The sequence below is a fragment of the Rhincodon typus genome, chromosome 16 (assembly GCF_021869965.1).
Source record: "Rhincodon typus isolate 14 chromosome 16, sRhiTyp1.1, whole genome shotgun sequence".
Lineage (NCBI taxonomy): Eukaryota > Metazoa > Chordata > Chondrichthyes > Orectolobiformes > Rhincodontidae > Rhincodon > Rhincodon typus.
In genome coordinates this window covers 571,547-594,360 of record NC_063347.1, presented here as the reverse complement: position 1 = coordinate 594,360, position 22,814 = coordinate 571,547, and the positions used below count along the sequence as shown (strand labels likewise).

The 22,814-nt window shown below is 42.6% G+C and overlaps 1 protein-coding gene across 1 annotated transcript; it reads left to right on the top strand.

Annotated features, from left to right (window-relative positions):
* The first annotated feature begins 6,125 nt into the window (after positions 1 to 6,125).
* On the top strand, positions 6,126 to 21,742 carry LOC109924060 (hyaluronidase-like). Its single transcript, XM_020524078.2, has 3 exons — positions 6,126 to 7,109; positions 20,422 to 20,511; positions 21,326 to 21,742. Exons 1-3 carry the CDS (start codon positions 6,126 to 6,128, stop codon positions 21,740 to 21,742), a joined length of 1,491 nt encoding a protein of 496 aa, XP_020379667.1.
* The last annotated feature ends 1,072 nt before the right edge of the window (positions 21,743 to 22,814 follow it).

The window sequence follows — 22,814 nt, the reverse complement described above, 5'->3', positions numbered from 1 at the left end:
GTACCCCAGTGAGAGTCAGTGTCTGTGTGAGACTCATACCCCAGTGAAATTAAGCGCAAACTGTTTCTCCAGTGTAAACAAGTCCAGTCGATACTCATAAAACAATCCGCATATTCAGGTATCAATGTACTCAATAAAAGTAAAATATTGCGGATGTTTGAAATCTGAAAGAAACACAGAAACTGCTGGAAAAGCTCAGCAGGTCTGGGAGCGTTAGGGTTCTGAGGAAGGGTCTCTCAACTCGAAATGTTAACTCTGAATTCTCTCCACAGATGCTGCCAGACGTGCTGAGCTTTTCCAGCAAAATCTGTTTTTGAATCTAGTAAACCTATTCTGAACACCTTCATTTAATTTACATCTTTCCCTAAGTAAGACCACCAAAACTACACTCAGTGTTTCAATTAATGGTCTCACCAGTGCCCAGTATAAGTGAAGCACAACGTCTTTATTTTTTAGGAAGGAGCCTTGTCCTGGACTCCAAACATTAACACTGTTTCCCTCCCCACAGATGCCACCAGACTGCTGAGTTTCTCCAGTATTCTCTGTTTGTTTCATATTTCCGGAATCTGCAATGTTTTGCTTTCATTCTTACTTTAACGTTCAAGTCCTTCTTAATTAGTTGCCGTACCTGACATTCTCCATTTATTTAATATTCTGCTGTTTCATTCTTCGTACCAAAGTAAACAAATTTACATTTTACCACATTATATTCTCTCTGCCAGATTTTTGTGTATTCATTCCAACTTATTTACATCTATTTGCAACTGCTTTATGTCTTCTTTATAACATTTCTTCCTACCTATCTTAGCATCATCATCAAAGTTAGCGACCATGCCTTTGCTCCCCTTATCTAAGTCATTGATCTAAATTGCAAAAAGCTAAGGCTCAGGAACTGACCTCTGTAGAACTCCATGAACTGCAGCTAGTCAATTCGACAAAGACCCATTTATCTCTGTTTTCTACCACTGATGTAGAATGGTTCAAATCCCATACTGGCTGAGGCTACATGAAGGTGCCCCCTTCTCAACCTCTCCCCTTACCTGAGACATGGCAAACCTTGGGTTAAACCACCACAGAGCAGCCCTCTGGTCCTCTGGGATTACAGTGACTTTACTATCCATGCTAATGTGGTATTAATCACCAACTTTGCACAACAATCTTTTATGTGGCTCCAAGTCAGATGCCTTCAGGAAGTCCTAGAACAGTGCACTTAAGGCTACTCTTTATCTACTGTGCATGTTACTCCTTCAAAGAATCCCAAAATTGTTTAAACATTGCCCTTTTGCAAATTCATGCTGACTCCTCCCAATTATCTTGAGTTGTTCTAATGCCCAGTTTATAACCTCCCTAATGATTGATCCTAACACCTTCTCCAAAATAGATACCCAACTAACTGGCCTATAGTTTCCTGTTTACAAATCCTGGGCAGAAGAAAGATTGGAAAATTACAGCCAGATCTTCCGCATTTTCCTTGCATATGTCTCTCAATATACTCAGAAAGACCTCCTTTCATCCTAGTGTTTTCAACCTTTAGCACAGCCAATCTTTCCAACAACATCTTGTCAATTTTAAGATGATGTAGTTTCTCAACTCCCTCCCTTCCACTATGACTTTGACAGCATCTTCTTCCTCAGTGAAGATTAATACAAAGTATTCATTTAATACCCCAGCCATGCTAACCCAGTGCACATTGAGATTATTAAAATCTCCTAGTAAACTATTCTTCATGTTATTCATCTCTCTGTAAGCTCCCTGCCAATTTGCTTCTCCTGATCTTTCCCATTAGTTAGCATAATGGTATGACAATTGTATCTGAGGTTAAATGAAGTAGATTCTGCTTTTGACTTGTGTGTGACATCCTCTCTCTCTCTCTCATACTCACCTCCTTAATCAATACTACCACTTCTCGTCCTTCCTTATTGTAGCTACAGCACTGGAAGCTACCTGACAATTGCACAAACATATCCTGTCCACAAAAAACCAGTACAGATCCAATTCAGCCAATTATCCACTCAGTCTACTCCCTATCATCAGCAAAGTGATGATAGGAGTTATTAATAGTGCTGTCACGTGCCAGGTAATGACCATCTCAAACGAGAAACAATCTAACCATCATCTCCTGATATACAGTGACATTGCCATCACTGAATCCCCCAATATTGACATCCTGGTGATTACCATTGACCTGAATTGGATCTGTACTGGCACTCAAGAAGCTTGATACCATCTAGGACGAAGCAGCCTGCTTGATTGGCACCATATCCACAAACATCCACTCACTCCACCACCAATGCTTATCAGCAGCAGTTTTTCTGATCTACATGATGCACTGCAGTAACTCACCAAGGCCTACATAGAAACATAAAAATTAGAAGCAGAAATAGGCCATTTGGCCCTTCAAGCCTGCTCTGCCATTCAACTAATTAGCTGATCATTCAACTCAGCACCCTGTTCCCATTTTTTCCCCATTCCCTTTGGTCCCTTTTGTCCTATATCTAACTCCTTCTTGAAAACATTCAATGTTTTGTCCTCAACTGCTTTCTGTGACAGAGAAATCCACAGGGTCACCACTCTCTGGATGAAGAAATTTCTGTCTTGTCTGACAGCACCTTCCAAACCCAGAATTGTTACCATGCAGCTAGAGGCTGAGAATTTTTTCAACTCCTTCCCAACCCAAAGGTACTGAGGACAAGGCCAGCCTCCTGTCCCTGGGCTGTGATCATCCATCTAGCAATGATCTGGTCTGGGCTCTGACTGCCTCGTGCTTGCAAATTGCCATTTTAAGCAGTCTTTGCAAAGATTAAATCTGGATTTGAAGCTGCCAGGGAAATATCTGGGCATGTGGGAACAAAGAGCTTTTTATCCGATCATTTACCAACTTTCCTAACTTTAATTTCTAAATGTCAGAGTCGTGTGTTGTGGAGAACCAAAGTTGGTCTTGTTTCCGGTATTGGACTATAATCCGTTAATCCTAAGAGTGTGCCATACACAGAGACTCCATCACACAATCACTCTCTGTCAGTGGATTTCACTGCTGCTGACTTAGAGACACAGGGCTGGCCCTTCATGCGAGCCATCAAGCAAGAGCTAAATAATTGTTTCACTTCAACTGGTTTCCATTTGGACTTTCAAGAGGCTATTTTCATATATCTAGGTGGGTGAATAGTTGGCTGGGTTAGGGTTTGTGGTGGCCAGTGGGTGGCTGGGTAAGAGGCATGTGAGTGGATGAGTAGTTGGGCGTTTAGGAACTGGTGGGCAGCTAGGGGATGATTAGTGAGTGGTCAGTGGGTGGCTGGGGATGGTCAGTGAGTGGACAATGAATGAGCAATGAGCTGGAGATTTGCAGCAGAGATTGGGACAGAAAGTAATTCCAGGCTGGGGTTGGGGTGAGTCAGGAAGATTTGAAAATTGAACACAGTTGTTAAACAAATCAGCAAACTGGGTGGGAATTGGGGTGTTGTTTTATTCTCTGTAAAAGTTGTTGCCTTTCTTGTTTAGCAACACAAGCAGGTTCAGGTTAATGCTGGGTCTGAGTAATTAGCTGGTGTTGCTCCCCCCAGTGTTAACAGGTTGTGTATCAACTCCACTACCTCTGTGGGCTCAGGCCTGATGCTAGTGGGATGGACTGAGGGATAGTGATGGGAAATTGAGGCTGTCTTTTGACCTGAAGGACATTCTCCAAAATGTGAGTCACAGCCACAGCTGGTGGCGAGACAGAGGATGCAGGGACTTTGCTTTGATTTCATGCTGGTGTTCAGTAGGGCAGCAGAGGGTTGGGGGGGAAGCTGTATACTTCCCGATAGGAAGTCGGACCTTTAAGCTCATTGCAGTCAATATTGAAGATGCTGATGTTTCAGGAGTTTCATTGGGAATGGAAACACAAACAGGGCAGTCAAGATTGGTCTACCTGAGGTTGGGTTTAATAGAAATTGTGATTCACCTCAGATTGGAGATAGAGCTTCTCAATGGGATAAAGAGATGCACTTAGATTATTGTAACCCATCTGGTTTATTTTTAGAGGGAAATGGAGCTGTTGGTATATTACTAATATTCCCTGTTTGTGTATTGTTTTCCTTGGATTTGTAAATTTCCCTTTCAGTTTCCAGGCTAAGTGAATCTTGATATTTAACATTCTTGGAAAATCTCTGGCTTCCACCAGACTGAAGTGTCAGCTCTGTCTCTGACCTATCTTAGTATAAACTGCATATAGTTCTGGTCACCACGTTGTGATTGCATTGGAGCGGGTGCAGAGGATGTTGCCTGGGCTGGAGGGTCTGAGCTATGAGGAAAGACTGGATAGGCAGGAAACAAAACAAAACAGAGTTAATGTTTTGGGTCCGGTGATCCTTCCTCAGAACCCCCAGTTCTGAGGAAGGGTCACCAGACCCGAAATGTTAACTCTGTTTTTTCCTTCACAGATGCTGCCAGATTTGCTGAGCTTTTCCAGCCGTTTCTGTTTTGTTTCCTGATTAACAGCATCCAGTTCTTTCATCTTTTACTGGATAGGCAGGGGTTGTTTTCCTTGGAGCAGTGAGGGTTGTGGAAGGATCTGATAGAAGTGTGTGAGATTGTGATGGGGGTGGATACAATGGATAGGAAGTCATTCTTCCGTTAGTAGAAGAGTCAATAACCAGGGATATAGATTTAAGGGAAAAGGCTAAGAGAAGGTTGACGAGAAATGCTTTTCAGTCAGACGGTGGCGGGAGTTTGGAACGCACTGCCTGAAAAGATGGTTGAGTCAGAACCCTTGTAAAATTTAAGCAGTGTTTAGATATTCACTTGTGATTTCATTTCCTCCAGGGCTATTGAACACGATCTGGAAAATGGGAGTGGTATGGTCAGATTTTTGTTAACTGATCCACACAGGATAGGCTGAATGGTCTCCTTCTGTGCTGTCAATATCTATAAGCCCATCAGTTCTATCATCACTCCATTTCCATTCCTATTCTGCCTCTGTTACATCTCCACTCGGTCACCAATCTGTGTCTGCTCAGTATTTAGAGTGATACAATCATTTAGTTATACAGCACAGAAACAGACCCTTCGGTCCAACTCATCCATGGCAACGAGACAGCCTAAACTGATCTAGTCCCATTTGCCAGTATTTGCCCCATATCCTTCTAAACCCTTCCTATTCATGTACCCATCCAGGTGCCTTTTAGATGTTGTAATTGTACCAGCCTCCACCATCTCCTCTGGCAGCTTGTCCCATTCATGCAACACCCTTTGCATGAGAATATTTATTCTGTCTTTGCTCCTTCTCCACTCTGACTGCATTGCAACTCCAACTTCATTCTGTTTTCACTCCGTGACCAGTTTGTCTCAGTTCCGTCACCATTCCATCGTGGTTTTGTCTGCATCCCATCATCAACCTGTCTCTGTTCTGTCTGTCTTGTGTCTCTATTCTGTCTACACTCTATCTCTGATCTGTCACTGTTTGATTTTGATTTGTCTTCGATCTGTTTCTGGTCCACCTGTTTTATCTCCACTCGACCTCCAACACTGCTCCATTGCTATCTGCTTTGCTCCTTCTCCATTGTTTCTCCTATCTGAGTACCCAGCCATTTCTACTCTGTTGCCTCTTTGTCTCTGGTTCATCCCTGCTCTGACTCCATTCTGTTTCCATTCTATCTCGACATTATCATTGCTTTGTCTCCACTCTGTCACTGGGCTGTCTTCGCTCCATCTCCATTTTGTCCTTACTCCATCTCTGTCTGACCCCATTGCTGCTCCATTTCTGCTCCTGTAGAGCATTTGGGAAACTTACTCAAGAAAAATAAAACTAGAAGAATGGTCAGCTTGAAGAATTTTTGCAAAGGCTGGAAACTCGGGGCCTGTTGGCTAATGTTGTTAGAGAAGTACTTATCCTGGGGCTGATTGATCAACATTTCTTGCTAACATTCAATCCTTTCAATGTTTAAATTTTTAATTTTCATTATGATGGTGAAAATCTCTCAAGGCTTGTGCAGTGAAAATGCTGCTGTTCAGAGCTCCACAGTGTGTAACCATGGTAACTGAAAGATTTGTGAATCACAGTTTATTACTTCGTTACTTGTCACCAATTGCTTGTTGCTTAGATACAAACTAACAACTTTGATGGTTGTCACAGGTTGGACAAGTGACCGATGGACATTATCTGGTATGAAGCAGATTATCATTGTCGCCAGGGCAGCTCGTCTCCGAGTGCAGCCAGTATCCTCATCTTCAGCACAGCCCTCTGCCTGCTCCTGATCCTGGATGGAGCTCAGGGTCGTCCCATCAAACAAACCATGCCCCCTGTCCTGGAGAACAAGCCCTTTCTGGTCATTTGGAACATTCCGACAGAGAAATGCAGGACTCACCGTGGTGTTGATCTCCACCTGAATGACTTTAATATAGTCACCAATGAGAATGAAGTTTTCATGGGAGGGAATATCACAATATTTTATAACTATCAGGTGGGCAAATATCCTTACTATGAAAACAACCACGTGGTGAATGGGGGCTGTCCCCAGAATACAAGCCTAATTGAACACACAAAAAAGATGCAGGCTGACATTGAGAAGTATTTACCCTCCAAACACTACAAGGGTCTGGCAGTCATTGACTGGGAGGAGTGGAGACCCCAGTGGGTACGTAACTGGGGCACTAAAGCCATCTATCGTGAGAAGTCGGAGGAGCTGGTTCGAGCCAGGTACCCTGACTGGTCTCCTGCACGAGTTCTGAAACAGGCGCAGTGGGAGTTTGACACAGCAGCGAACAAGTTCATGACTCAAACTCTGAGGGTGGGTCAGGCAATGAGGCCCCAGGCAATGTGGGGTTACTACCTCTTCCCGGACTGTTACAATTACCATTACAACAACAACTTCTCCAGTTACAATGGGCGCTGCCCTACTATTGAGTTTGAACGCAATAACCAGCTGCAATGGCTCTGGTCCCAAAGCAATGCCTTGTATCCTTCTATCTACATGGAGGAAATCTTAAAATCTTCGGAACAAGGGAGGCAGTTTGTGAGAGCACGGGTGCAAGAGGCTATGCGTGTGTCTTTGATGGTGAGCTCAGCATATGCACCACCCGTGTTTGTGTACTCTCGATCACACTATGCTTACACCTTCAACCCAATGACACAGGTAGGTGGACGCAGGAAAATAAAACAAATGGTGGTACAGACTTTTTGGGCCAAAAGGCCTCTTCTGCACTGTATGACACTATGAAAATGGTTCAATCTCTCAACAAATACTTAAAGGAGTTGAAGACACGTGAAGGTCTTCAACCATTATTCCTACGACAGTGACAGGGTGGATAGTGTTAAACTTCAAAGGGAATTGATGAGCCCCTGAAACTTAACATGCAGCTATAGCAAGTGATTAAAGCAAATGGTATGTGACCTTTATTAGAGAAGGGTTTGAGAATCAGAGTAAAGCTGTCTCACTGCAGTTATATAGATCCTTAGTGAGACCATACCTTTTGTACAGCTTTGATCTCCTACCTAAGGAAAGATAGACTTTCTGTAGAAGGAGTGCAGTGAAGTTTCACCAGGCTGATCCCTGGAATGAAAGTTGTCTTATGAGGAAAGATTGAGGAGGCTGGGCCTGTATTCTCTGGAGTTTAGAAGATTGAGATGTGATTTTATTGAAACATATAAGTTCTTACAGGGTGTGACATGGCTGATGCAGGAAGAATGTATCCCCTTGCAAGAGAAGGCAGGGATTTAGAATAAGGGAAGCTCTTTTCAGCCAAGAAGCGGAGGAATTCTTTAACTCAGAGAGTATGGACGCTTTGGGATTCTGTGCCCCAGAGGGAGGTAAAGGCTCATTCATTCAGTACGTTCCAGACTGAGATTGATAATTTTTTTCAGTCTAAGGTGAAGAGGAAGGTCTTAGGTTACAGAAGGATTTAAACGGATTGGGCAGGTGGACAGACCAATGGCAGATGGAGTTGACAAAGAACAATGAACAAGAACAATACAGCACAGGAACAGACCCTTCAGCTCACCAAGTCTGTGCTCAATTTGTGGTGCTTTTTCTAAACTAAAACATTTTTGCCTCTATGTGGTCTGTTTCCCTCTATTCCCTGCTTATTCGTGTATCTGTCAAGATGCTTCTTAAACGTTGCTATTGTATCCACCTCCACCACCTTCTCTGGTGTTGCTTTCCAGGCATTTACCACCCTCTGTGTAAAAGACTTGCCTCTTGTATCACAACAAGGAATATGGGGATAATGCAGGAATGGCAGAGCAGCTCAGAAGGGCTAAATGGTCTCCTCCTGTTCCTATTTGCTATGCTCTTATAAACAGCATCACCAGTCCTGCAACTTCCAAAAGCTAACACCATTTGGGAAAGGAAATCTCCCATCCTTACCTGGTCTGGCCTACATGTGACTTCAGACCCACTGCAATGTGGCTGACTCCTAACAGCCTATTAAATGGCCGACCAAAAAGCTCAGTTCAAGGACAATTAGGGATGGGCTATAAATGCTGGACTCACCAGCAATGCCCTACTTAGTGGAACACTAGAGAAGAACCATGAACACAATCAGATTAATAATAAGCCAGAGGTGGATAAATGATCAGGTTACACCAACAGGCTTTGATTTTGTGCAATTTACAGAATCTGTGTTATAAAGAACAGTACAGCACAGGAACAGGTCCTTCAGCCCTCCAAGCTTGCGCCAACACATTTTGCCCTTCCATGCTAAAACTGTCTTCACTTACAGGATCCATAGCCCTCTATTTCCTTCCTATTCATGTATTCATCCAGGTGCTTCTTGAATGCTGTTATTGTGTCTGCTTCCACCACCTCCTCTGGCAGCATGTTCCAGACACTCACCACCCATTGTGTGAAAAACCTGCCTCACACATCTCTTTTAAACTTCCCCCTTGCACCTTGAACCTGGGTCCCCTAGTAATTGACCCCTCCACCCTGGGAAAATGCCTCATACTCTCCACTCTATCCCTGCCATTCACAATCTTATAAACTTCTATTACGTTGCCCCTTACCTCCTGTGTTTCTGTGAAAACAAACCCAGTCTATCCAACCTTTCCTCATAGCTAAAATCCCCCATACCAGGCAACATCCTGGTAAACCGTTTCTGTACCCTCTTCAAAGCATCCACATCTATTTGATAGTGTGGGGACCAGAACTGTACACAATATTCCAAGTGTGGTCTAACTAACGTTCTACAAAGCTGCAGCATAACTTGCCTATCCTTATACTCAATGCCCCTTCCAATGATGGCAGGCCTGCCATAGGCCTTGTTCACTACCTTATCCACCTGCGCTGCCACCTTCAGTGATCTCTGGACCTGCACACCCAGATCCCTCTGCATATCAATACTCCTAAGGGTTCTGCTGTTCATTGTATAATTTCCACCTGTACTTGACCTTCCAAAATGCATCACCTCACATTTATCTGGATTGAATTCCCTCTGCCATTTTTCTGCCCATGCCTCCACTGATCTATATTCTGCTGTATCCCCTGGCAATCCTCCTCACTATCTGCAACTCCACCAATTTTTGTATCATCTGCAAACTTACTAATTAGACCAGCTAATTCTCCTCTAAATCATTTATGTAGATCAACAACAGCAGCGGTCCCAGCATTGATTCCTGTGGAACACCATTAGTCACAGCTCTCCTTTCCGAAAAGCATCCTTCCCACCACTATCCTCTGTCTCCTATGACTAAGCCAGTTCTGTATCCATCTTGCCAGCTCACCCCTGATACCATGTGATTTCACTTTTTGTATTTATTGCATTTATTGCTATCCCTAATTACCTCCTGAGAAGATGGTGGTGAGCTGCCTTCTTGAACGCCTGCAGTCCATGTGCTGTAGAGAATAAGCACAGTGCTGTTGGGGGAATTTCCAAGATTTTGATCTTGTGACACTGATGGGACAGGGATATGTTTCCAAGGTAGTGGATGTGGGTTTGGAAGGTGCTGTGGTGCTGGGAATTCACTTATGGCCCTTGTCTTCCTTGGATAGACACACTGGTTCCTTCTCCTTGCAAGCATGTCTTCCTAAAATGTAATCATTCTTTTTGAGAATTGGAATCTCTGTTTAAGTGTAAGACCTGTATTCTATAGTTCTCTGAAGCCAATGTCACATTTCCTTTCTGTCTGAACAGTCACTAGGATAGTGTCCAGGTAAAAAATATATTCTTGTTTTCATTTCATAATTCTTGACATCAATCTCCTAAATATTTATGGTGCAGAGGAGATTTCAAATGGTAGGTGATTAAAACAATACTGCCTGAATAGTTAAGGGGGTATCTGACAAAATTTCCTGTTGGGGATAATTCAGTAAAGATTTTGGAGTTTTATATTCACATTCACATACTTTGAGCACAGTAAACTGTTAGCCATTATCATTACAGCTGCTCTACATTAAGTTTAAGTTCTGTTTTAAGCCCTCATAACTTTAAGTTGATGGTCCAGAATCTCCATTGACTCTCTTTGATCCTACCCAGGAAGATGGATTTTGTTCTTTATCCTAATTGCTTGAACTTTCTCTTTTCTGTATGATTTCAAATGATCTGGACACTTTCTACTGGTATGACCTCTCCTGTTTCTTTGGTGATGAAGGTTTTGCTGCTTTGTAGTATTTCTCGTAGAGTCCCCATCTCCCGTACTGATAGCACTCAATTTCCCCTTGCTGGGAACTCCCTGCAATTGTGGTTCTGCTTTGACCCCCATCATGAACAACCTTATCTGGTCAATCCCATTTATTCCTGTTGTTTTGCTATTTTGGCCAGTTTTTGAGAAGATAGTGACACCATCTTGGGGTCAACACATTCAGACCTCTCAGAAGGGCCTCCGGTGTTTCCTCAAAGACTTGTCTAATTTTGGGCCTTGATCTCTACCGGAGTTTCATCGTGGATCGCCTGTTCAATGTTGAGTCCATTGATGGAAATCTGGCAATTTTAAATTCCTTTTACCAAATACAATGTGATCTCACATTAATCCATCCTTCTAGTCCTTACACCCACAATGTCTTGCCAATAGATCTGTTTAAAATGTCTCAGGTAAGGTCCTGGGGAGTGTTGCTGAACAAAGAGACTGTGGAGTGCAGGTTCTTAGTTCCTTGAAAGTGGAGTCTCAGGTAGACAGGATAGTGAAGGCAGCATTTCATTTGTTTACCTTTATTCGTCAGTGCATTGAGTATAGGAGTTGGGAGCTGTACAGGACATTGGTTCGGCCACTTTTGGAGTATTGTGTGCAATTCTGGTCTCCATCCTATAGAAAGGATGTTGTGAAACTAGAAAGAGTTCAGAAAAGATTTACCAAGATGTTGCTGGGATGGGAGGGTTTGAGCTTTAGGGAGAGGCTGAATAGGCTGGGGCCATTTTCCCTGGAGCATCGGAGGCTGAGGGATGCCCTTATAGAGGTTTATAAAATCATGAGGGGCATGGATAGGCTAAATAGCCAGGGTCTTTTCCCCGGGTTGGGGAGTCCAAAGCTAGAGAGCATAGGTTTAAGGTGAGGGGGAAAGATTTAAAAGAGACATAAGGGGTAGCATTTTCATGCAGATGGTAGCGTATGTATGGAACGAGCTGCCAGAGGAAGTGGTGGAGGCTGGTACAATTACAACATTTAAAAGACATCTAGATGAGTATATGAATGGGAAGGATTTAGACAGATATTGGCCAAAATCTGACAAATGAGACTAGATTTATTTGATTGGCATGGACGAGTTGGACTGAAGTGTCTGTTTCCATGAGGGATATCACTATGACTGTATGACTCTAGTTAATTCTCCCTATCCAGAACTCCCATTTGTTGTGGAGCCTCAGATCTTTGAATGGCTGTGGTAATGGCAAACTCTTTCCTGGAGCTACTATCCTGATTGGCTACTCCATTCCACTGATCTGGGAAGTATTTTCATTTATTTTCCTTCCTTTACTCAAAATCTTCTGCTTTAGAGTTTTTGCTCCCCAGATACTTCCTGATGCGTGGTTTTGGGTTTGAAGTCTTCTGAGATTCTTTTCTGCCCTTCAGAGTGCTCCCACTTTGCTGCTGCATTGACTTCATGTTTTGGCTCTGATTGTTTCCCTACCTGGTACCATTCTCTATTCCAGAGTCACAATTTAACTGGAAAGAGTGAATCAATTATTGAGCACTACTGTTCTCGAACCATCACAAAATGTATAAAACCCTAAAGCTGCATCAAGGTGATCCAGTCCCTGACTATTCAGGACCAATGTAATTCACACCAGGTTTCATCATTTTACGGAAAATAATTCTATTTATTTATAGAACACACTTCACTTTAACAAATGGCAATGAGAAAAGGATTTAATCTACAACTATACAACTTACTATACAACTTATATGAAGGTGGGTCGAGTTGTGGATAGTGCGGAGGGCTGTTCTAGGTTACAAAGGGACATTGATAGGGTGCAGAGTTGGGCTGAGAAGTGGCAGATGGAGTTTAACCCTGAAAAGTGTGAGGTGATTCATTTTGGAAGGACAAACTTGAAAGCAAAATACAGGGTTAACGGAAAGATTCTTGGCAGTGTGGAGGAGCAGGGGGATCTCAGGGTTCATGTCCACAGTTCCCTGAAAGCTGCCACCCAGGTGGATAGAGTTGTTAAGAAGGTGTATGGTGTGTTAGCTTTCATTAATAGAGGGATTGAGTTCAAGAGCCGTGAAGTTATGCTCCAGCTATACAAAAGCCTGGTTCAGCCACATCTGGAGTATTGTGTCCAGTTCTGGTCACGTCATTACAGGAAAGATGTGGAAGCATTGGAAAAGGTGCAGAGGAGCTTTACCAGGATGTTGCCTGGAATGGAGGGAAGGTCTTATGAGGAAAGGTTGAGAGCGCTAGGGCTTTTCTCTTTAGGACGACGAAAGATGAGAGGTGACTTGATAGAGGTGTTCAAAATGATCAGAGGTATAGATAGAGTAGACAGCCAGAGACTTCATCCTTGGGTGGAGGTAGCTATTACGAGGGGGCATAGTATTAAAGTGAGTGGAGGTAGATATAGGGGAGACTTCAGAGGTAGGTTCTTTACTCAGAGAGTGGTCGGGGGGTGGAATGCATTGCCGGAGATGGTAGTGGAGCCGGCCTCATTAGGGGCATTTAAGCAGCTATTAGATAGGCGTATGGATGATAGTATAAGGTAGGGGTGGAGGTTAGATAGATCTTAGGTTTCAGGTAAAAGTTTGGCACAACATCGTGGGCCAAAGGGCCTGTACTGTGCTGTACTGTTCTATGTTCTATGTTCTTAAACTATCGCCCTTTAAAAACCCCGATGACACACACTCAAACACAAATATGACAGACAAAAGAAAGACAGTTTGACACATATTTTGGGTGGAAAAAAAGCACCATTCTGACGATCAAAGTCCAGATCACAGGGTGATTGTGGGTTAAAGAGTCTCTCTCACTTTCTTTGATTTCAGCGACAATAACACACAGCTGTCTGTACAGCAATGTTGTTCTTCAATTTGATGGTTGCTCAGGTGGATGTAGGTCTTCTTGGATTTTCTATTATTTTCCCTACAGAGAGAGGGAGAGAAGGAGAGAGATGGGGTGGGGGTTAGATATGTTAATTTCACAGGCTCTGGATGTTTCCGCTGTCCTCCACTTCCAGCTTTGTAACATACCACAGCTCATCCAATCAGAGGGCCTGCAACACTCAAAGGCTCTTGACGACACTCTGTCTCAAAGTATTCCCCTCATTGCTTCAAAAAGCAACACAGTCTTAGATCAAACAGACCTTTCTGTGGCAGTAAACGTACCCTCTCCTAACCCAGTGCCAGGGTGAAGGATGTCATGGAGAGACTGCAGGGCATCCTTCTTTTGGGGGGAATCAGCTCGAAGTCATGGTCCAAATTGGTAGGTAGGAAGAGAGACGAGGTCCCAACCTCAGAAATCAGAGAGGTAAGGAAGGGAATTTAAAAGCAAGATATCAAGACAGTGATCTCAGGATCACACCCAGCACCTTAAGAACAAGAGGGTTGATCGATTGAACACATGACTAGAAAGCTGGTCTAGGAGGGAGGGCATTAGATTTCTGAGGTATTGGGTAACAGTTCTGGGACAGATATCCTCCCAGAAAGACTTACTAGTGATATTGGGGTTGGTTTAAAAAGTTTGTTAGGCAGGTGAGAACCTAAGGGGTAACTGAAATTGAACAGGAGCCTAGGAAACAGGAAAAAAATCTGAGTATCAAATAACATCTTGATTGCAGAATAATGTCAAAAAACAAAGTCAAGGGCATCTTACCTGAAATGCATGCAGCATTCACATCAAGCTTAACAATCTAAAGGCACAAACAGAGCAATGTAGTTAAATAGTTAACATTGATATGTGATTGGAAACTCTTGTTTGACAGACTTGAAGGAATTTTTTGCAGGATGTTACTAACAAAATTGATAAAGGGCGGTCAACAGATGTAGTATGTTGGATTTTCAGAAAGCTTTTGATAAAGTCTCTCACAGGAGGTTTGTTAACGAAATTGAAGCACGTTGTTTTGGAAGCAATGTACTGGCATGGATTAATGATTGGCTAACAGTCAGAAAACAGAATAGGAATACCTGAATGGTTTTCAGGATGGTAGGTTCTGACTGATCTACAAGGATCAGTACTTGGGCCCCAGCTGTTGACAATATTTATCAATGATTTGGAGGTGGGGACCAAGTGTAATATTTCTAAATTTGTGGATGATACAGAGCCAAGTGGGAAGGTGTAATTGTGAGGGAGATGTCAAACATTGTCAGGACAATTTGGACAGTTCAGCGAGTGGGCAAAAACATGAGATGCAATATAAAGCGAAAGATGTCAGATTCTTCACTCGGGCAGGAGAAACAGAAGCACAGCATATTTCTTAAATAGTAAGAGGTTGGAAAGTGTACAAAGGTACCTGGGTCTCCTTATCAATAAGTCACTGAAGACTGCGTACATGTGTAGTTCACTTAACCTGTCAATAGCTCTTTGCTGCCTTTCTGTGTCCAACACCAGCACCTCCACATCCTTATGGCTTACACTGCCACCTAGCTTTGTGTCATCAGTGAACTTGGATACATTACTTTGTCTCTTTATCTAAATCTGATGTACTGATTGTAAATGACGGAGGCCCCAGCACTGATCCTTACAGCACTCACTAGTCACTACCTGCCCATTTATCCCTACTAGCTGCTTCTTGTCCATTTACCAATCCATCAGAATATATTATGAAACAGGAGCACTTGCGTTGTTCATTAACTTTATCAAATGCCTCTTAAAAATCCAAGTATACCACTTGGGCTGAGAAGTGGCAGATGGAGTTTAACCCTGAAAAGTTTGAGGTGATTCATTTTGGAAGGACAAACTTGAAAACAGAATACAGGGTTAACGGAAGATTCTCGGCAGTGTGGAGAAGCAGGGGGATCTCGGGGTTCATGTCTACAGTTCCCTGAAAGCTGCCACCCAGGTGGATAGAGTTGTTAAGAAGGCATATGGTATGTTAGCTTTCATTAATAGAGAGATTGAGTTCAAGAGCCGTGAAGTTATGCTCCAGCTATACAAAAGCCTGGTTCGGCCACATCTGGAGTATTGTGTCGAGTTCTTGTCACCTCATTACGGGAAAGATGTGGAAGCATTGGAAAAGGTGCAGAGGAGATTTACCAGGATGTTGCCTGGAATGATCTTACGAGGAAAGGTTGAGAAAGCTAGGGCTTTTCTCTTTAGAATGATGAAGGGTGAGACGTGACTTGATAGAGTTGTACAAAATGATCAGAGGTACAGATAGAGTAGACAGCCAGAGACTTTATTCTCAGGTGGAGGAAGCTATTACGAGGGGGCATAGTTTCAAAATGAGTGGAGGTAGATATAGGGTAGACGTCGGAGGTAGGTTCTTTACTCAGAGAGTGGTCGGGGCGTGGAATGCATTGCCGGAGAGGGTAGTGGAGTCGGCCTCATTAGCAGCATTTAAGCGGCTATTAGATAGGCATATGGATGATAGTATAAGGTAGGGGTGGGGTTAGATAGACCTTAGGATTAGGGTAAAAGTTCAGCACAACATCGTGGGCCGAAGAGCCTGTACTGTGCTGTACTGTTCTATGTTCTGTGTTCCATGTTCCATGTTCCATGTTCTAGCTGCTGGTTTCTTTTAAATACACATGGTTACATGCTGAAGAAACACTGAAAACATTTGTCAAATATAATCTTCCTTTCTGAAAACCACGCTGACTCTGACTGATCATGTATAATTTTCAAAGTCCAATGTTGAGCCTTTCTTAATTACATCAGATTACGACAGAGAAACAGGCTTAACAAGTCCGCCCTGGTACTTATATTCCAATCTAACCTTCACACATCTTGCATCCTCTAAATCTATCACTGTAACCCTCTGTTTCTTTCTTCCTCATTGGCTTGTCTAGTTTCCCCTTAAATACAATGATACTCATTCCCTCGCCCACTCCCTGTATGGGGGAGTTCCACATTCTGACCACTCTCCGGCTTAGGACATTTCGCCTGAATTTCTGATCTCTTAGTGGCTGCCATACTGACAGCCTCTCATTCTGCTCTTCCCCACAAGAGGAAACATTCTCTCTGTATCCACGCGATCACAACCTTTCAACATTTTAAAGATCACCATTAGATTACCCTCAGCCTTTTCCCATGAGAAAACAGACCCAGCTGGTCAATCCTTCCTTGATTTTTCTGGCATCATCCTCATAAATCTTCCCTGACCCTCTCCAGTGTCTCTAGAACCTTTTTATAAGATGGTGACTAAATTGCCTGTAGTACTGATAAATGTGGCCTAACCAAGGTTCAGTACAGATTTAATATAACTCCTCAAATTTTAAATTCTATCTTTCTGGATGCAGCTTGTGACACAATTTTTAGTGGTCGGTGTATTTGTATCTGAGATCTCTTTGCACCTCTACTCCACCCAAACATGCTCCCAATTTTGAGGTGAGTCTTGCTAGACATCTTGCCCCATTCTGTCACAAATCTCACCATCACCCATATCAGTCAGACCCTGATAAGATTTCCCCCGTGTATCTGTCTTCACAGTGGAAGAGACAAATTACACATCAGAAATAGAGAGTGACCAAGGGGCTAATGAGAGTGAGGAACCTAAAGTAATTAATATTAACAGTACTGGAGTATTAATAAAAAAGTATTGGAGAATCTTAAGGAACTGAAAGTCAACACCTTATCTCGCCTCTGAAATTCACATTTGAACAAAGGCTATAACAAAATCAGGAGCTTAGTGACCCTGGCAGAACTCAAGCTGGGTGGCACCACTGACCGTTCCTCCACACCGTGGAGACCACACTGACCTGGGAGATCGCTTCGGACTAGGCTGCCAGGGTCAGGAGCAGTGGCCTCTTCTGCTGGTCCTCTAGGAGAGGCGAGGACTTTTCCTTTGCACTGTCCACCAGGCTGTCCAGGTCCCTGTCAGACCATCTCAACAGCGTCCTTCCCCTCTCCTACATCTCCTGGAAATGTCCTTGACCAAGCAGAGCAGAATGCCAGTTCAGGAAACAGCATGTGGTAAAGTTGGGGTTGGAAGTGAACATGAGGGATGCTGTTGGGACAGGATGGGTAATCAATGAGGTTAATACTAAATAAAAATCGAAAGAACTGCAGACGCTGTAAATCAGGAGCAAAAACAGAAGTTGCTGGAAAAGCTCAGCAGGTCTGGCAGCATCTATGAAGAAAAAAATCAGAGTTAATGTTTCTGGCCCAGTGACCCACCTTCAGGGACCCAAAACGTAACTCTGATTTTTTTCTTCAATTAATGAAGTGACTTTGGTAAGATAGAGTCAGAAATCTTGTTAAATCTCATAGTGAGAAACCCTCCAAAACCTGACAAAACTTAAGTTGAGCCAAGATAAACATAAGAAATAGGAGTACAAATAGACCATTCAGCCCATCAAGTCTGCACCACTATTCAATTAAATCATGGATGATCTGTCATCCTCAATTCCACTTTCCTGCCCATTACCCATTACCCTCGATTCCCTTAATGATTAATAATCTGTCTATTTCAGCTTTGAATATTCTTGATGACCCATCCTCAACAGTCCTTTACTGTAAAGAATTCCTCAGATTCACCACTCTCTGGGAGAAGAAATCCCTCCACATCTCTGTCTACTATGTACGACCCCTTATTCTGAATGATGCCCTCTGGTCCTAGATGTTCCTACAATGGGAAACAACCTACCCACATCTACCCTGTTAATTCCCCTAAGAATCTTGCGTGTTTCAATACGATCAACACTCATTCTTCTAAACCCAGTGAATACAGGCCCAATCTACTCAATCTCTCCATATAAGACAGTCTTTCTATACCTGCGATCAACTGAGTTAACCTTCTCCAAAACCAGTATCTCTTTCTTTAGATAAGGGGCCCACAACTGTTCACAGTATTCAAGCTGTGATCAGACTAGTATCTTGCATAGTTTTAACAAAAACTTCCTACTTTTATATTCTGTTCCCTTTCAAATGAAGTCCAACATTCCATTTGCCCTCCCTGTTACTCACAGGACCTAGATGCTGGCTTTTTGTGATTTATGAATGAGGTCTCTCAAATCTCTCTGTTTCATAGTTTTCTGCAGTCTTTCTCAATTAAATAATATTCTGCTCCTCTATTCTTCCTGCCAAAGTGCATTACCTCACATTTTCCCGCATTATACTCCATTTTCTAAGTTTGCCCACTCATTTAGCCTCTCTGTGTTCCTCTGCAGACTCTTTGTGCCATCCTCACCACTTGCCTTGCCACCTATTTTTATGTCATCAACCAACTTGGCTACCGCACATTCACTTTTCTCATCCAAGTCATTAATATGTATTGTAAATAAATATGACCCCAACACTGAATCTTCTGGTGCAGATTACTATCCTGAAAATGTCTCCCTTATCCTAACTCTCTGCTCTCTATTAGTTAGCCAGTGCTCTGTTTGTGTTAACATACTACCCCAACACTGTGGAATTTTGAGTACTAATTATATAATAAGAACTGAAAGACCTTTCGTGGTGCCTTATCAAACAGCTTTAAAAACGTAAGATTCAGCTCAAAACCTCTGTTCAACTCTTCTGTCATTATCCCATCTCCCAGGAGTGTCTTTCTTTCTATATATTTTTCAAAAAAGCTCCTACAATCTGTTTTCATACTTCTGAATAATTTGCTCTCTTTCTATTTTTCACTGTTTTTATCAATTTTTATTAGTCCTTTGCTGGCTCTGAACCTCTCCCAATCCTCAGGATGTCCCCTGTTCTTTGCAATGTAATAAAACTCTTTTCCCAATCCATTAATACCTTTAATTTTTTGAGCAAAGCATCAATGGGTTTTTCTCACTGAATTTTTGTTTTTTTAATGGAATGTATTTTTGATAACAATGTTGAATTGTTTATTAAATGTTTCCCACTGTTTTTTTAATAGCTATTTACACAAACATTAATTTCTCCTCATCCCCATGTAACTGTTTCGTGTAACATGCCTGCTCATAACTGGCGAATGCCACTGTTCAGTTGTAGATATTTTTAATCAACTTATTCAGATGTGTTATGACATTTGGCCTCCTCGGTCCCACCCTCAGCCTCCTGTGCCTCCGGTTTAGAGGTAGGGATAATGCTGCTGCACCACAAGAGTCTTTTTTCTCTTCAGATGCATTCCGATCAATTTCCCATCTCAGTGATGATGACCGTAAAGCTATATTCAATTGTCAGAAAACCCATCTGGTTCACTAACGTCCTTCAGAGAAGGAAATCTGCCATCCTCACCTAGCCTAATTTACACGTGACTCCAGCAAAGTGTGTGACTCTTAACTGCCCTCTGAGATGGCTGATCGAGACACTCAGTTCAAGTGCAATTAGGGAATGCCAGCATTTGCCAGTGATGGCCACATCCCATAAAGGAATTTTCAAACAGTCCAGATGAAGTCTTCTCACAACCATTACATTGGAACTTGTAACAAAGGCAATCAGTTTTGTTTAATGTTTGGTCAATAATATACAAATACTGTTAGGGGCTCCCACCAGAATCTCTAACCCTTCTTATTCCTAATCTCGATTCCTGGTGATTTTACTTTTTTACTCCTTGACCCTTTAAACCAAGAGCATTTCTCACTCCTGTGCTATGTCAACCTTAACAAAGACAGGAAACAACTGAAAATTTGAATCACAGCTCAGTGAGCTCTCAGCCCCACACAAGGCATCAACTGTACTATTTTTTGAACCACCACCTGCTTTCACCAACAGGCTTGCTTTAATTGGGGTGATTTGAACTGTCCTCCCTCTATGGGTATCTTGAGGTTTTGTGCACAACAAACCTTTGCTGTTTAATAAAGTCCAAGCTGAGCAAGGACGTTTGTAAATCTGTGTGTACAAAATCATTGAACTAGTCCAGCAGGAGGCACAGAAATGGCTGTTACTTCACAAGCCCTTCCCTTTGGACTGAGATAGCTATAATCAAACATGTAATACATTGCCTGCCTCTGTGTTTCAGGTAGATTTAATCTACAGCATTGGGGAAAGTGCAGCTCTGGGAGCAAGTGGAGTCATCCTGTGGGGAAGTATTGAATTTTCTCGCACCAAGGTAAGACAGGACAATGCTGTTCAGGTTAACATTCACCAACAATGGCTCTTTATTGAGCTGTAAATATTTGCCAGTTGTGGGACCACAACTATTCACGCTACACATTAACAATCTGGATGAAGGAACTGAGGGCATTGTTGCTAAATTTGCAGATGACACAAAGATAGGTGGAGGGACAGGTAGTGTTGAGGAAGTGGGGAGCTGGCACGAGGGCATGGACAGGCCAGGAGAATGGGCAATGAAGTTGCAGTGGAATACATTGTGGGAAAGTGTGAGGTTATGCACTATAGTGGAAAGAATAGAGGAGTAGACTATTTTTTAAATGGGGAATAACTTCAAAATCTGAAGCATAAAGGGATTTAGGAGTCCTAGTTCAGGATTCTCTTTAGGTTAACAGACAGGTTTAGCTGGCAGTTAGGAAGGTAAAATGTGATGGAGGAAGGTTCAAATGAGACTTTCAGAAGGGAGTGCGAATGTTACTTAAAGGAAGAATGTGAATGGTTACCAGGAGGAGATGGGGTTACAGCAACCAGTGCAGTTAGAATGGGCACAATACTCTCCTCTGCTGCAATGATTCTGTGATTTATTAAAACTGTTAATGTTTTAGTAGAGGGAGCTATTGATACCTAGTCTGTGGCAGAGTGATTTCACTGCCCAGTTTATGAGCTAAGAATATCTTCAACATGCCCAAATTGGATCTTGCTTAAGGGGCTGAATGGTATCCTCTTTATACTAATGTTACTATGGTTACTGGTGCCTTGGCTTCATGGATTAAACCTTCCAACCTTCTCTCCCTCTCTCAATATCTGTGCAGGTAAATTGTCAGCATGTGAAGGATTACATCAAGAGTACCCTCGGACCCTATGTTGTAAATGTCACTGTGGCTGCTCAGACCTGCAGTCAGTATCTGTGCAGCAAACATGGCCGATGTTACCGCAAGCATCCTCACGAAAACATTTACCTCCACTTGAATAAAAGATCCTTTCAGATTGTCACACGGACTGATCGTAGCACATTCAGGGTCTACACCAAAGGCAAATTAAGTTTTATGGACAAGCGCCGATTGAAATCAAAATTTGTCTGTCAATGCTACAAGGGCTGGAGTGGGAAATACTGCAATAAGTCAAAAAACACTGGCTCAGATTGTCGGTTAGACAGCTCCCTGTTCATTGCTGCTCTGTCATCACTGATAATATGGTTTCTCCCTGATATGTCTGTCCTTATACAATGAAGTTCAACTTCCTGATTGTAAAACTCACATGGTATCGTGAACTGTGCATGTCTGTGTGTGTCAGCACATTCTCACACTCATTCATACACTCGCACTGAACCATACTCACGCACTTAGCCACACACACGTTCACACTCCATCACTCACACAGCATACACACACGCCCCAATTCACTCATACAAATTCACACACTCAGACACAAGCACTCACTCGCAGTCATTCACGCAGATGCTTAGTAAAGCTCACACTCTCACATTCATGTTGTCTCTCTCTGTCTTTCTCTCTCTCACACACAGACATAGGCACACCCACATACGCACACACACATATGCACATACACACGTGCGCACACATATGCACACACACATACACGCACACATACACGCACACACACACACGTACACACTCATACGCGCACACAAACACATACACACACATGCACACAGAGCAAGTGGCCAATTGAAGGTGACTGCTATATCTTGCAAAATGTACGTGTGGAGTATGACCACATCGGGTTGTAAACTGATGCAGGTTTTAGTTCTTTACCTGATGAAACTGGGTTTGGAAGCAGATTGACAGAATCTGACTTTAAATTGTTGATGTTAACAGCAATTATTTAGGCTGTGTATGTTTTTGAAAAAATATTTAAAGTTTCAATGATTTAATAGATAGACATGAGACCTGGGATGAAAATTTTCACAGCAGGCGAAGCAGCATCATTGGAGCAGGAAGGCCCTATGATGCTGCTTGGCCTGCTGTGTTCATCCAGCTCTACACCTTGTTATCTCAGATTCTCCAGCATCTGCAGTCCCTACTATCTCTGAAAATTTTCACCTTGTGTTTGATGGAATGTAATTCCAGGATTAAAAATGTCAATGAATTGTAGAGATCAATTGGTGATTGGCAGTGAGTTGCAGAGTTACCAGTTGGTGGTAATGGTGAATATAGTGCACAGTGTGGATTAGAGAAAGCATTGTAGAGTTTTTAAACATTGTAAATCACATCAAATGTCACAATCAATAGTAAGCTCACAATCAATAGTAAGGGTCACGAACATGACCAAGGAGGGGCA

Excerpts from the sequence above, each read along its gene's own strand:
- LOC109924060 (XM_020524078.2), top strand. The coding sequence starts at position 6,126 with ATGGACATTATCTGGTATGAAGCAGATTATCATTGTCGCCAGGGCAGC. Across the intron at positions 7,110-20,421 it reads CCTTCAACCCAATGACACAG|GTAGATTTAATCTACAGCAT; the intron begins GTAGGTGGACGC and ends TCTGTGTTTCAG. Across the intron at positions 20,512-21,325 it reads TTGAATTTTCTCGCACCAAG|GTAAATTGTCAGCATGTGAA; the intron begins GTAAGACAGGAC and ends ATATCTGTGCAG.